The sequence below is a fragment of the Simochromis diagramma genome, unplaced genomic scaffold (genome assembly GCF_900408965.1).
Source record: "Simochromis diagramma unplaced genomic scaffold, fSimDia1.1 OVJJ01000091.1, whole genome shotgun sequence".
NCBI lineage: Eukaryota > Metazoa > Chordata > Actinopteri > Cichliformes > Cichlidae > Simochromis > Simochromis diagramma.
Window position 1 is genome coordinate 252,549 of NW_024386901.1, and position 16,524 is coordinate 269,072.

The 16,524-nt window shown below is 42.4% G+C and overlaps 1 protein-coding gene across 1 annotated transcript; it reads right to left on the minus strand.

Moving 5' to 3' along the window:
• Window positions 1-1,152: 1,152 nt before the first annotated feature.
• LOC120735362 (olfactory receptor 6N1-like) lies at window positions 1,153-2,389 on the minus strand. The gene has a single exon (XM_040034704.1). It carries the CDS (start codon window positions 2,074-2,076, stop codon window positions 1,153-1,155), a length of 924 nt encoding a protein of 307 aa, XP_039890638.1. The 5' UTR covers window positions 2,077-2,389.
• Between the last annotated feature and the right edge of the window lie 14,135 nt (window positions 2,390-16,524).

Below are 16,524 nucleotides of genomic sequence, written 5' to 3' on the forward strand. Positions count from 1 at the left end.
GCATCTGCTGTGATGTTCACAATTCTGAAGAAGTCAGTACTGATAAATGATCAGAATTATAATATTTCTGACTGTCTGAGGCTAAGTTGAATCAAATCGGGACTTTGAAAACCGGAATCGAATGGATTATAGAAATCAGTGATGATACCCAGCCCTAGTGAGCAGCCTAGGCACGACAGAAGTGGATGTAGCTGTAATAGGAAAATAACTATTGCTAACTTTTCTGTTAAGGCCTGATCCTTCTGAAATTCATAGCCAGTGCTCTGACACGCTGTCATCAATCTTTGAATGCTGAAAAAGCACAGTGTATCCAGAAAAACACATTATATTATATAAATTATTATAAAATTTGTGTGCGCCTAACTTTTGTGCCGGTACCGGTACGCCCATGGCAAAAAGTTAGTCTAGAGCCCTGTGTACTGTCTCTTGCCTGCAGATATCATTTTTCAAGCATTTAGATGAGAATGTATAAACCTCTTAATATATTTTTCTTCACTACTTATTTAGTCTCCATTCACAACACATGCAAAACAAACCTATAAAATGCAACCAAGTTAACTCCTTTCTGCATTTCCTTGTTCTACAAGTGTAGTACTGGTGTATTGTAAACACTGTCATAGCATCAAGCTTCTGATGTCAAACATGCTTGTGGCCTCTGTTGACTGTCAGTCAAAAATAATACAAGTTTATCTAAATTAACTGTTGATCCTAACTGTCTGAAGTGTTGGGTGTGAGTGTTAATGCCAAATTTGTAACTTGTACAATTTGTAGTCAAATAAAAAATGCTTTTCCTCATTTTGCCTACTTAGGGTTATAAGTCTAAAATGAATCTGGAAAGCCTCTTTTTCACGAGAATGGAGAGCTGAAAACTCCAAACATTTTACTCATTTACTTTGAATTATATATAACAATTAACAATATATACGATTAACTAATGAAGAAAATTTTCTTGAAGATTTAACATAGTACCTGCCAGCATGGATATAATTTTTAGTAAAGTTTCCACTCTAGCGTTTATGTAAGTATATAAAAAAAAAAATTATAAAAAAATAAGTAGTATGATCGTAAAACAGACTATAGCATATTTACAATAAACATGCACTCAGAAAAATGTTATCAGCTATTAACAGGTTTAAATTCTACAAATTAAATTTATAACAGTGGTGGACAAAACAAGCTTTTTAGATGTTTAGAAATTTCCTTCATTTTAAGCCCATATATGAATGGATTAAACAAAGGATGATACAAAGCTAGTTGTAATGTCATTATTAAGCGTGCAGTTTTTGGAAAATCTGTTTCCATTCGAGCCATGATTACATCATAGATACCTAAACAGGAAAAAGTAATTAAAACTAACATGTGGGGTAAACAGGTCTCTGCAGCTTTTTTCTTAATTTCTTTACAGCTGCGATAAGTGACTATAAATATTTTTGTATATGTGAAAACTATAAAAAGTATAGGAAATACTACGAGATCTAAATAAATAACAATTCCAAATACAGTAACTAACCTTGATTTTACACACTGAAGAGTGTAAATTGTATTGTTACAAAATATTGATTTTAAATGAAAGGAACACAGTTTACTTTTAGCCATTGCTATTGCTTGGACGGCAATATTAGAAGCAGGTACAAGCCAAGCTATGACCAGGAAAATACTCACAGTGCTTTTTCTCATGATGGTTGGATATTGTAGAGGTTTACATATAGCCACATATCTGTCATAGGCCATGGCTGCCAAGAGAAAAAACTCAGAACAACCTAGAGAATAAATTATGAAAAACTGAAAGAGACATGCTGAATATGATATGATTTGTTTTTCAGATAAAAAGTCAATCAGGAGTTTTGGGTAAATAGTTGTGGCGTAAATAACGACGTTCAGTAGCAATGCTGCAATAAAAGTGTACATAGGTTTGTGGAGATTTTTGTGGATCAAAATGAGGTATATAATAATAGAGTTACTGCAAGTTATTAGAATATATAATGTGAACATAATAAAAAAATAAACATATCTGTATTTGTTAATTTCCACATGTCCATCAAAAGTTATATAGGTAACATTTAATTCTTCATCCATTGATGTTTTAAAAAACTACAAAATGTTTCATTAAACAAATTGCACAAGGTGGATAAATGGAAAATACTGAAAAATGCACCATCACGCAAACAGTGAGCAGTTACAGTGTGTGGAAGGTTTTTATCAGACAAATTAAGCCTCCAAGGAGCTGAACATTGGAGGTTCATCTCACCCTTTTCACTTTCTTTTGCTTAGCACTGCACGACTTCAACACAAAATCTTTTTAGCTGAGATCTTAAATCTTACACAGTGGAGTAGAATAAACTAGTTCAACTTGAGAAATGTGGAATTTAGGATGGATGCAAAGAGTGGCAGTTAACATTAAAAGGTGTAAAAAAAAAGTACAAGATATTGAAAATAAGCATACCTCAGTGCAAGAAAGTGTCTTTCAAACACTGACAAGCACAGAGGCCAACTTTAACATTAAAAGGTGTAAAACAAGCACAAGATATTGAAAATGTGCCATTTCTTCACTCAGTGAAGTGATGGTTAAGCTTCAGCAGCATTTTGCTCTCAAGGTTCTTTCTGTGAAGCTGTAACTGTTTAGCAGTGAACAGGAGTCCTGCATGACTGAGAAGTTCTTCACAAGCTCCAGATGCAGGAAGAGCTGTATTGACTTTGATCGACAGCTTCTGGATGTGAGGAACGCCATGCAATAGATCCACACCTCCAGTGAATGGACATGAAAGGTACCTCTCCAGCTCCCCTGCTTCTGGCTTTCCTGACCCCATGGATCCATCATCTTAGTCGGTTATAATAATAATAATAATAATGGATTGGATTTATATAGCGCTTTTCAAGGCACCCAAAGCGCTTTACAATACCACTATTCATTCACTCTCACATTCACACACTGGTGGAGGCAGCTACAGTTGTAGCCACAGCTGCCCTGGGGCAGACTGACAGAAGCGAGGCTGCCATATCGCGCCATCGGCCCCTCTGGCCAACACCAGTTAGGTGTTGTGTTGGTTAGGCTGCTGTTTGCGCTGGCATCATCCAGCTCTGTGTCTAGGTGATGTCTGATGAAGTTGAGACCTGTGGAAAGATGTAAGGTTTTCAAAAGAATTAGGTCTGGTCATTATAGTGCTGTATACACTGCAAAGATGCGGATGTTTTTTACTAACTCTTGGAGAAAAACAAAATCTAGTCATTCATATCCCACACAAACAGTTTGCAATGAATTCCAGATTAAGTTTAAAATAAGAATGTGTGCAAGGCTAAGCAGTTCCAACCAATAGATCCTCCTGTTTGGTTGTGACACTGGGAAAAGACGAGAAAGACGGTAATGGAAGCGTGACTGGAGCTGCGATGTAGCCTATATAATATTTATATTGTACGAACGTGATAATTCTGTATATTGTAATGACGTGAAAGGTATATTAGAACAATATACTTTTCACTTTTCTATTTTTCTTTTGCCTGGGTGGCAGCTCTACGCTTCCGTACTACGCTTCCGTATCCAAGACTTTTCAATGTGGCCTCACAAAATTATCATGACTACAACAACCATGAAAAGAGTTGGATGGACATTGCTGCTCAATCACAGCTGCCTGGTCAATGTTTTCCATTAGTAATTTAGCAAAGTTGATGGTGGTGGTGTGTGTGCCTGTGTGAGTGAGTGAAAGACAGAGAGAGGGAGAGCGAGAGACAGATTTTGTATGATAAGCTTGAATGCACAGTTTGAGCACTCAGGTCGCATCAGAGCATCAGGCCGTATTGTGTGAGACCCTGCACCGTGGCCTATGAACGTCTAACCCCTGAGATTCACTTGTACAGTTTGAGCAGGAGCTGAATAACGCGACTGAAAAAAATCGCAGTGTTTGTCCAGCTTAATGCAGACTGTTTAAACTAAACAAGCTGCTGTTTCACATAACAAACCCTGTCACCCGCAGTATTGCCTTGTGTTTTAACAGTTAAAGCACTAGAGACGAGCTGTTTACATGTGCGTGGAACTCTAGCGTCATTAACCATGCTAGCTGTTAGCTTATAGCTCAAGCTAGCTAACCAGCGAGCAGTTAAAAGGACAGCCGAAGCTGCACAAAACACACACAAACTTATCTCACTACAACGTAGCGCCGAAAATGTGACTTGCAGCTTGAGCTCGACACCGCTGCTGTAACATAAGACTGACATCAAGCTAACCACAGCTAAAAAGATATTTAGAGAAAAATTACCGTTTCCTCAGGTTACACGAGCTGAGTTTTTTCACGCTGAAAAGTTGTTGTTTTGGCTCTCACTAAAGACACCGACGCTGAAGACATAGCTTTTCTTTTGTACTGCTTTCAAGCAAAACATTATTTGTATGTGAGGCCAAGGGTGTTCATTAGGGTTGCCAACCGTCCCTTAAAAAACGGAATCGTCCCGTATTTAGAAACAAAAGTACATGTCCCGTATTGAGCTAATAAGGGACGCACTTTGTCCCGTAATACAGTGGGAATCAAAAGTAGTCTATAAATGTTTATGGAATTAACGCTTTGTTTGAAAACATAATTCCCAGCCCGTCTCCTGCTTTGTGACCAATGAGCTGACAGCACACTTATGACAATTCGAGTATGACAATTCAGATTACCGCTTATCTCATTGGTCGAGGAAAGGTCGCTTGCGGAGAAAATACCGGAAGACAACAGATGACCACAACAACAAGCATGGCCAACAGGGAAACAAACGCCGACACTGCGGTGCAAGTCTCGGACGACAGTACACCTAAAGCTGGGCAGACACTGTGCGATTTTTTTCAGTCACGTTATTCCGCTCCTGCTCAGACTGTACGATTGACTCACAGGGGTTAGAAGTTGGTAGGTCACGATGCAGGGTCTCACACTATACCGCCGATGCTCTGATGCGACCTGAGTGCTCACACTGTGCCTCCATTAAATGAAGGTGAACAGAAATTCTTTCGCTCGCGCTCTCTCTCTCTCTCTGTCTTTCACTCACACAGACACACGACCACCATCAACTTTGCTAAATTGCTAATGAAAAACATTGATCAGGCAGCTGTGATTAAACAGCAAGGTAAATCCAATTATTTTCATGGTTGTTGTGGTCGTGATAATTTTGTGATGCCACATCGAAAAGGCTCGGATGAGCTTTCCAAAGTTCTACAAGTTGTGCCTCCATCGCTTGTGTCCAGATCACACGCTGCACAGCCGTGCTGCTCCATCTTTTTCACCGACGTTTACGTGTTTGCGCGTGAGCAGTGTGAGCGGCTGCGCAAACACGTAAACGAGCGATTGATGATCGGGAGCTGGTCGTGAGGTGTTAATTATGTTATGTTAGTTTAAATGAATCAACACCCCCGAGTCATTCTAACTACCAGAAATCTCGAAGCACAGGCCGAGGGGGCGGTGTGGCAGCAATTTTTCACACCAGCCTATTAATTAATGAAAGACCAAGACAGACTTTTAATTCATTTGAAAGCCTGATGCTTAACATTGTCCACCCCAGCTGTGAAACTCAGAAACCAGTCTTACTTGTTATCATCTATCGTCCACCTGGGCCTTACACAGAGTTTCTGTCTGATTTCTCAGACTTTATATCTAATTTAGTTCTGAGCTCAGATAAAATAATTATTGTGGGTGATTTTAACATCCATGTAGATGCTAAAAATGACAGCCTCAACATGGCATTTAATCTGTTATTAGACTCAATTGGCTTCTCTCAAAATGTAAAAGAACCCACCCACCACTTTAATCACACTCTAGATCTTGTTTTAACATATGGCTAGGGGTGCAACGATATTCGTATCGATATTGAACCGTTCGATACAGTGCTTTCGGTTCGGTACGCATATGTATCGAACAATACAACATTTGTAATTTATTTTATCAATTTTCCTTCTGACGATGCTGTCTGTGTTGAGCGCTCAGTGAATCTGTGTTCGACTACTCCGCCTAGGCTGCACTGTCGAGCGCAGATCCACTGAGCGCTCAACACAGACAGCATAGTCAGAAGGAAGAGCGCAGGGCAAGCTAGCGAGACAGAAGTTAAGCTCTACTTGCAACATTCAGATCTGGCGTTTGGAATTATTTTGGTTTTCATGTGACGTATGACCCTGACCCGGTCAATTCAAACAGAAGGAACAGGTGAAGAGTCGCGGCAGAGAGCTGAAAGGAACGGACTTCAGCGTGAACGACCAGTTCCCCAAAGAGATCCTGGAACGACGCAAGGTCCTGTTCCCAGTTCGACGTAGCTTCATCCTGAAAGGCTCCCGTGCTGTCATCGCCGTGGACCGGCTCTACGTGGACGGACAGCTGTACCGCGACCCCGGCACCACACCGTGGTTATATTGACTGCACCCCAGATAAGAACCCGCTACACTCTTTTCTTATTCATTCACACTTTCTCCTTTAACATGGGTTTAACCTAGTAATATCAATATGATGTCATAGCAGATATAACACCGTCACCCTCCATCATTACTTTAATTGGAATGTTTCCGTTTCGTTTCTTTTTTTTGTTGTTGCTCACAGTTCATGTGGTTTCTTTCTTTCTCTTGTCTTTCACTGCTGTGATCACTTCCCCACTCACCTACAAACAACACCCTCTATTTCTCCATATTTTCACACCACGATCACGCAAACACATCTGCTCAACGGCAGCACATTCACGACAGCCTCACAGCACGCACAGACTTGCAGGACACATAACACAAGCCATGCTTGTTCATATTAGTGAATATTCACACACATAGTCAGACTTATGGAGCCTCTCACCACACTTTTTTTCCCCCTCTCTCTCTTTCTATTTACAAACAAGGGATGTTTCCACATTTTCTCCACCTGTCTAAACGAAACACCCAGCGTACATCATTAGACATACACACACAATTATGGGCATGCTGAGGTTTGTCACATGGAATGTAAATGGAGCTGGCACCAGAGGAAAGAGGTTAAAGATATTTAACCAGCTTAAAAAACTACAGGCAGATGTTGTTTTATTACAAGAAACTCACAGACCTGTCACAGGTTTAAACGAACTTAAAACACCTGAGTTTCCTAACGTGTTTGCAGCCTGTTATAATTCTAGACAACCGGGAGTAGCAATTTTAATACATAAAAATGTTAATTTTACAGTACTCGATACAGTTATAGATCCAGAGGGTAGATTTCTAATTATTAAACTATCAATATTGAACAAAAACCTATGTATTGTAAGTATATATGGTCCAAATGTTGATGAACCCTCATTCTTCCACGGATTTTTTAGTGCACTCTCTGAACACCTCGAATGCACACTCATTCTTGGCGGTGACCTCAACCTTGGACTAAATGAAGAAATGGATAGGCTCAACACAACAGGAACTCAGCGCAATTGGCAATCCACAAATATAATCAAACAGTATATGAGCGACTTTGGCCTTTGCGATGCATGGCGCTCCCTTCACCCCAACAGTAAGGAATATACTTTTTTCTCGCATGTTCATCACTCTTACTCTCGTCTGGATTATTTTCTGGTCAGCAGCTCACTGCTGAGTGACATTTCAGACACTGAGATTCATCCTATAGCTGTCAGCGATCATGCTCCTGTATCTTTAACACTAATGCACAAGAATAATACTACGCCAAGTAAACACTGGAGATTTAATACATCATTGCTTAAAGATGAAGACTTTATTAAATATTTTAAAAAGGAATGGACTTCATATTTAGACTTTAATGACACTCCCGGAATATCTGCTTCTGTTCTATGGGAAGCAGGGAAAGCTGTGATGAGAGGTAAAATAATTTCTTTCTCATCACACAAAAAGAAAGAAGAAAACAAAAATATTCAGGAATTAGAAAAAACCATCAAATCACTAGAAGAAGCCTACGCGTGCGACCAAGATCAGGAAACATTGAACAAAATACGCAAGACAAAACTAGAATTAAATGAAACTATTAATAAAAAAACACAATTCCTTATACAAAGACTTCGCTTGCAGAATTTTGAACACAGTAACAAATCAGGTCGATTTCTAGCTAACCAGTTAAAAATAAATAAAGAAAAAACAACTATATGTGCTGCTAAAGATTTATCGGGGAACACAATATATGACCCTGGAAGAATAAACAACATTTTTAGGGATTTCTATGAAACTTTATACTCACCACAAATAAACCCATCTAAAAATGAAATTGATCTGTTTCTTGACAACGTAACTCTTCCAAAATTACTAGACAGTCAAGCAATGGAACTGGATTCGCCACTGACGCCAAGTGAACTCCAGGAAGCCCTGATAAGTATGCCCAATAATAAGGCTCCAGGCCCAGACGGCTTCCCTGCAGAATTCTACAAAGAATTCTGGACAATTCTGGCACCAGTATTCCACAGAATGTTGCAGGAAATCGAGGAAAATGGCAGACTACCACCAAATATGAATTCTGCCAACATTAGTCTCCTGCTAAAACCAGGCAAAGACCCTGTATATCCCTCAAGCTATCGTCCAATTTCTCTTTTAAATGTAGACCTTAAAATAATCTGCAAAGCTCTATCAAAGAGATTAGAGAAAATAACCCCCCTCTTAATTCATCCTGACCAAACTGGTTTCATAAAAGGTCGGCACTCCTCAACAAACACTCGTAGATTACTTAATTTAATAGACTACTCATACAATAAAAACATCGAAACCATAATATTATCTCTAGATGCAGAAAAAGCATTTGATAGAGTTAACTGGAAATTTTTATTCGCAACTTTACACAAATTTGGTTTTGGAAACTCTTTCATAAACTGGATAAGAATATTATACAATTCCCCAACAGCTCGTATCAGAACAAATGACCAGACATCCTCCAGCTTCTGTCTCCTGAGGGGCACCAGACAGGGATGCCCACTCTCCCCTTCACTTTTTGCAATTTTTATCGAACCTCTAGCAGCAGCATTTAGACAGGCTACAACAATTAAGGGCATAAAATGTAAGAACATAGAACATAAAATCAGTCTCTATGCAGATGATGTGTTGCTTTTTCTGCAAAACACACAATCCAACCTCTCTGAGGTAATTACTCTAATAAACTGGTTTTCAAGAGTTTCAGATTATTCAATTAACTGGCCAAAATCTACAGTTCTTCCCATTAACTGCTCCTTCCATAATTCTTCCTCTGCCCCACTGCAATCCGGAAATATTAAATATTTAGGTATTAATATTTCTCCTAAGCTTTCAGACTTAACTAAATTAAACCACATCCCACTTCTAAAGAAAGTAGAAGGCGATCGAAAGTAATTTATTTTTGGCAAGATCATCATTTTTATAGTGGCGACCCTTCCCATGAGTGATATGGGTAAAGATTTCCATCTAGTCAGATGGAAATCTTTACCCATATCACTCATGGGAAGGGTCGCCACTATAAAAATGATGATCTTGCCAAAAATAAATTACTTATTTTTGATGATCCCTAACAAACCATCACAAGATTGGTTCAGATCTCTGGATTCATATATTTCCAAATTCCTTTGGAAAGATAAACCCCCGCGTATCAGCTTAAAAACGCTACAAAGAACCAAGGATAGAGGAGGATTAGATCTGCCTAATTTTCAACAATACTTCTTAGCCAACAGGCTTCAGTTCATCTCAGAATGGTCAAAACATACCTTCTTAGATGAGCCCTGGCTAGATGTTGAACAGGCACTATGCAAGGATCTAGAGATTTCAGACCTACCATTTATTAGCTCAAACATCAAAAGACATGAATGCTTTAAAAGTATCAACATCAGCTTCTCTCTGACAGCATGGTGGGAGTTTCTAAAAATAACGGAGTCTTCATTAATCCCATGTAAACGTACACCTATCTGGAACAACCCTGACATATTACAAAACAATAATATGATTAATTTCCCAGAATGGAGTTGTAAAGGAATTAAATACTTAGAACATATATTAGAGGGAACAGAATTTATTCCATTTGACAGACTAGTTGCACAATATGGGATCAACAAGAAAAGATTTTTAGAATATCAACAAATTAAATCCATAGTAAAAAAGAAATTTAACCTCAGTCAAGTTGAATTACAAACACCACCAAGTGCGGCACATTTCCTTACTCTTAAATCCCCCAAATTATTATCTAAAATATACAGAACACTTTCTAAATTAGATGAATCAATATCCCTTCCTATTGCAAAGTGGGAAGCAGATTTATCAGTCAGCTTAGACCAAAACTTCTGGTCTCAGGTATGCTTAAAAACCTTTAAATTGATTAAAAATCCCAGTCTGCAATTAATACAATACAAAATACTACATAGAGTGCACTATACAGGTCATCGGATGTTCAAGATGGGCTTTACATCTTCCAACAACTGCTCACACTGTCAAGGCAATACACCAGACAATTACATTCACGCTCTTTGGTTCTGTCCACCAGTGCAGAAATTTTGGCGCGAGATATGTGAAGACTTATCAAAGTGTCTGAAATGTAACATTCCAACTTCCCCCTTAGTGTGTTTGTTAGGCAGCTTAGATAATGTCACTTCAGAAAAGAATATAGCCCATATGGTTTTCACTGCCCTATGCATAGCCAAGAAAACTGTCCTCATGAACTGGAAAAATAAAAACAATCTTAATTCTAACCAATATAGAAATTATCTATTAGATTACATTAGTCTTGATACAGCCTCTGCCACCACATCAGATCAATTGCTCTGGGCTCCTTTGATCAGCCCCATCACCTAGTGGGGGTGGGGGGTCATAGTTTGGTCCCGCCTTCACTGTTGTGATTGGTGTGGCGGTAGGGACAGGCTTAGGGCGTCGGGGGGTTCCCCGGAGGCATCTTCCTTGGGGGGCTCAACCCGGGGTAGCGGTCATGTCCGGGTGGGGGCTCTTTTGGCTCTCGGGTGACTGTTTCCTCGTGGCTGCGTGCAGCGGGGCTAGGGGAGGGTCTGTGCCGACGGACGTGGGTTACTGACCTGGTAGCCTGGCTGCCCCTGGGTGGGTCCGGGATGGGCGTGAGGTTCTGGGGGCGCTCCGTCTCTGGGCTGGGGCCCTGACCGGGCCTCGGGTCCTGGTTTGTGTGTCGCCAGGGTTGTGGGCGGGTGGGTGCATGGGGGCCCATCCCTGGCGCAGGGTGCCGCCGGTGCGTCGAGCCGCCTGGGGGGCTCTTCAACTGGTGGGGGAGATTGTCACACCTTGCAGGAGCTTTCCTCTCCTCAGGAACTCTCTGCAGGAGGGGGAGATACAGGAGAGGTGGAGGAAGATCTCAGCCTGGGCGTCTATTGTCTCATGTAGTCTGGAAGATGAATGGATGGTGGGGTGGGTGCAGTTTTCTCTGTGGTGGGGTTGGGTGGACTGTCCCGGGCTCTGTGGGGCCGGGAGGCGCTGCTGCGCTGGGCCCCGGTCTGGATGGGCCTGGGCCCCCTTTCCCTGGCGGGTCGCGGAGTATGGGAGTGCCTACTGGGGTCAGCGGGGGAGCTGGCCCCAGGGAGGGGTCACCTGCCCCTCCCTTCCTTCCCTCCCCATCTCCAGCTGCCTCCCTCTTCCCGCTCCACCACAACCACCCACACATGTAGGGCCTTGGAGTAGGGGTATGTCACCAGGGTGCAGAGGAGGCTACCACCCCCCCCCCTGTCCCCTTCTGGCTGCCTCTGCCTCAATTTTATCCCACAACTTAGACATTCACATTACTCACACTCTCATTGCGCATACATATGAGAGCATGAGGGTGGGAATGGATGTTTGTGTCTGTGTGTGCCTGTATGTCTGTGTCTATATGTCAGGTTGGGTATCAGACGCCACCTCTCTGGGGACATCTCAGGCCCTCCAAGGTTTGGAGACCTATCTCCACCCACCACCACTTCCCCTGCCAGTGGCGGACTCCCTCAGGTGTCGGTGCGTTGGTGGTTCTTTGTGTCTGGGGGTGGGCGTCCGGGTACACACCGGCTCACTCCTTGGCGGCCGCTTATCGGGGCCTGGAGCCTGGGGCTCGCTCGGGCCACTCCGGAGGTGGGGTGCCCCCGGCCTCTCGGCCTGGGGCTCGGTCACTCAGGCACAGCTGGCTGCCGGCGGAGCTCACGGGCACGTCACTGCAACTCCCCCTGGCTTCTGCTCCGCGGCTGCTGAGTGAGCCCTCATCTGGGACTCTCCTCAGCTCTTACTGGGACAGTGGCGCGGCTGCCCCTCTGTTGGTCTTCCTTGGTCTCTTGTGTTCTGGGGGCCTCTGGATGTCTGGAGTTTTGATCTCCTCCATACCTGCTTCATGCCCTGGAGGACGGGGCTGTGGCTCCCCACACTCCCTAGCAGATCGTTACATGGAGAAACCTTTGGAATGCAAGCATGCTGATCCACACAGGTATGCACCCAGGTGTACACACGGGTATTCACAGACGCGGACTACAGCTTTCTTGGCTGCTGTCTCAAAGCACATTGTGCGCTGTCTATCTTGCGTGCTGCACAATATCGTTTATTATTTAGTATCTACTGATATCTACTGCTAGCTAGTTTATTGTGATGGTGCCGTTTTTTTTATTTTTTATTATGTTGCTCTTTGTTGTTTGCTTTCTCTTCTGTTTTTTTTTTCTCCATACAGGTGACCCAGGAGTTTTGTTCTTTTTTTTTTTTTTTTCTTTCTTCCCCCCCTTCTCACCGTCTCTTCTCCCATTTTGGTTTTCATTCTTTCTCCCTGTCCTATCCTCCAGTCATGTCTGTCCCGTTTGTAGCAACCGAAAATAAAATAAATTCATAATTATAATAAAGGTCAATCAAATGGACCAATATGGCAAGGCCATGAGGATCCACTTGGTAAAATAAATCCGCTTGGCATCTTTCTTGGCCTTAAGACAACAATTCTGATGGCTATAGATCCAAACGGGACACAAAAAAAAAAAAAAAAAAAAAAAAAAATGAAAGACCAAGACAGACTTTTAATTCATTTGAAAGCCTGATGCTTAACATTGTCCACCCCAGCTGTGAAACTCAGAAACCAGTCTTACTTGTTATCATCTATCGTCCACCTGGGCCTTACACAGAGTTTCTGTCTGATTTCTCAGACTTTATATCTAATTTAGTTCTGAGCTCAGATAAATTAATTATTGTGGGTGATTTTAACATCCATGTAGATGCTAAAAATGACAGCCTCAACATGGCATTTAATCTGTTATTAGACTCAATTGGCTTCTCTCAAAATGTAAAAGAACCCACCCACCACTTTAATCACACTCTAGATCTTGTTTTAACATATGGCTAGGGGTGCAACGATATTCGTATCGATATTGAACCGTTCGATACAGTGCTTTCGGTTCGGTACGCATATGTATCGAACAATACAACATTTGTAATTTATTTTATCAATTTTCCTTCTGACGATGCTGTCTGTGTTGAGCGCTCAGTGAGTCTGTGTTCGACTACTCCGCCTAGGCTGCACTGTCGAGCGCAGATCCACTGAGCGCTCAACACAGACAGCATAGTCAGAAGGAAGAGCGCAGGGCAAGCTAGCGAGACAGAAGTTAAGCTCTACTTGCAACATTCAGATCTGGCGTTTGGAATTATTTTGGTTTTCATGTGACGTATGACCCTGAAGGTAAGCGAGTCATGGACTAAAGTAAAACAGTATGTTGGATGTGCCATGCAATGCTCAATTACATTGGTGTGAACTAGTGTGTTAGCGCAGTTAGCTCGTTAACGTGTTTGCCGTCTAGCCCCATGCACGGAGCGATCGGCGGTAGCTCGTTAACGGAGATTTGCCGTGTTGTGGCGTTAAGGTCATTTCAACGAGATTAACCTGAAAGCACTAGTGGGAACACAACGAATATGACTGCACATTTACGCCGACATCATCCTAGTGCAAAGACAAGTGGAAGCAGACAAAAAAAAGCAAGCATGCTACTAACTTTAGCCGAGTCATTTAGACAGCTGTTAGCACATGATTCTCCTTATGCTGCTGAGAATATAGCCCAGAAGAAGCGGATAGTATAGCTTTTATTTTGGAAAGAGCCATTTCTCTGTAATAAACTCTCTTTTTCCAAAGATGAGTGATTCCTCAATCAGATACAGGGCTCGCAATATCGCTAGCCCGACGTCCCGGAGCTAGCGATTTTTTCAGTCAGGCTACCAAAATCTATCTCTTCCCTGCCCGTCGGGCTATTGTAGGTAAAATATATGTCAATGCTTTTGCATTCTTTCAGAAATGTAGCTGGGTAATTATGTCATTGGCATCGGTGAGCCACTGTCAATATGTGACATATTGAAGTCGCGTTTGAATTTGCGCTTGTTTTTTTGCTTTCACTTTGCAATCGTGCGAACTGTGTATAGAGAGCGACAGCACTGATCTGTGAGTGATGATAATTTGTGCACCAATTTCTCTGACATCGTCTTATTAATCGTTAGCTTACTATGCAAACATGACAAGTGAAATCTCCCGCAGCAAGCTTAAACATGTGAGAGGTTGATCGCGCAGAGAATCGCTGAGCTTATGTGAGTGAGCGTGTAAAAGCATTTCAGTTCTGCTGAGCCAAATAAGACAGGTCAGGGTGAAGAAGTGACAGCCAAAGAAAAGCTTACCACAAAACGGAGAAGTTATGACAAATCAGACTATAAGGCAAAAAGAAAGTGCAGCTTTATGGTTTCATGGACAAAAGAATTTCTGTGGCTGCAATATGATGAGCTAAATAACCAGGGCTGCACATAAGTGGTCCGCAGGTGCGCATTCGCTGTCAAAATAAAAAACACGCACAAGGGTTAGGGTTAAATTTAAAAACTGTACTTTTGAGTTAAAATATATATTTATAATTTTAATAAATGACAAATTAAAAATGCATGAACATTTTTTTGTATCGAAAAAATATCGAACCGTGACACCAAAGTATCGAACCGAACCGTGAATTTTGTGTATCGTTGCACCCCTACATATGGCATAGAAACTGAACATTTAACAGTGTTTCCTGAAAACCCTCTCCTGTCTGATCATTTCCTGATAACATTTACTTTTACAATAATTGATTACACAGCGGTGAAAAGTAGACTTTATCAAAGTAGATGTCTTTCTGAAAGTGCTGTAACTAAGTTTAAGAATATAATCCACCTACTGTTATCATCTCCAATGCCCTGTACCAACACAGAGCAGAGCAGCTATCTGAACGCTACCCCAACAGAGGTCGATTATCTTGTTAATAATTTCACCTCCTCACTACGTACGACTCTGGATACTGTAGCTCCTGTGAAAACTAAGGCCTCAAATCAGAAGTACCTGACTCCGTGGTATAATTCTCAAACACATACCCTAAAGCAGATGACTCGTAATCTGGAGAGGAAATGGCGTGTCACAAATCTAGAGGATCATCATTTAGCCTGGAGAAATAGTTTGCTGCTTTATAAGAAAGCCCTCCGCAAAGCCAGAACATCGTACTATTCATCACTGATTGAAGTAAATAAGAACAACCCCAGGTTTCTCTTCAGCACTGTAGCCAGGCTGACAAACAGTCAGAGCTCTTTTGAGCCAACCATCCCTTTAACGTTAACTAGTAATGACTTCATGAACTTCTTCACAAATAAAATTTTTATCATTAGAGAAAAAATTACCAATAATCATCCCACAGATGTAATATTATCTACAGCTACTCTTAGTACCATTGATGTTAAGTTAGACTCTTTTTCTCCAATTGATCTTTCTGAGTTAACTTCAATAATTACTTCCTCCCAGGGAGTAAGTGCCTATGAGAGCATGAGGGTGGGAATGGATGTTTGTGTCTGTGTGTGCCTGTATGTCTGTGTCTATATGTCAGGTTGGGTATCAGACGCCACCTCTCTGGGGACATCTCAGGCCCTCCAAGGTTTGGAGACCTATCTCCACCCACCACCACTTCCCCTGCCAGTGGCGGACTCCCTCAGGTGTCGGTGCGTTGGTGGTTCTTTGTGTCTGGGGGTGGGCGTCCGGGTACACACCGGCTCACTCCTTGGCGGCCGCTTATCGGGGCCTGGAGCCTGGGGCTCGCTCGGGCCACTCCGGAGGTGGGGTGCCCCCGGCCTCTCGGCCTGGGGCTCGGTCACTCAGGCACAGCTGGCTGCCGGCGGAGCTCACGGGCGCGTCACTGCAACTCCCCCTGGCTTCTGCTCCGCGGCTGCTGAGTGAGCCCTCATCTGGGACTCTCCTCAGCTCTTACTGGGACAGTGGCGCGGCTGCCCCTCTGTTGGTCTTCCTTGGTCTCTTGTGTTCTGGGGGCCTCTGGATGTCTGGAGTCTTGATCTCCTCCATACCTGCTTCATGCCCTGGAGGACGGGGCTGTGGCTCCCCACACTCCCTAGCAGATCGTTACATGGAGAAACCTTTGGAATGCAAGCATGCTGATCCACACAGGTATGCACACAGGTGTACACACGGGTATTCACAGACGCGGACTACAGCTTTCTTGGCTGCTGCCTCAAAGCACATTGTGCGCTGTCTATCTTGCATGCTGCACAATATCGTTTATTATTTAGTAACTATTGATATCTATGACTAGCTAGTTTATTGTGATGGTGCTTTGTTTTCTCTATTATTATGTTGC

What these genes read in the sequence shown, in the direction of transcription:
- LOC120735362 (XM_040034704.1), bottom strand. Translation starts at nt 2,076, where the DNA reads ATGGATGAAGAATTAAATGTTACCTATATAACTTTTGATGGACATGTG.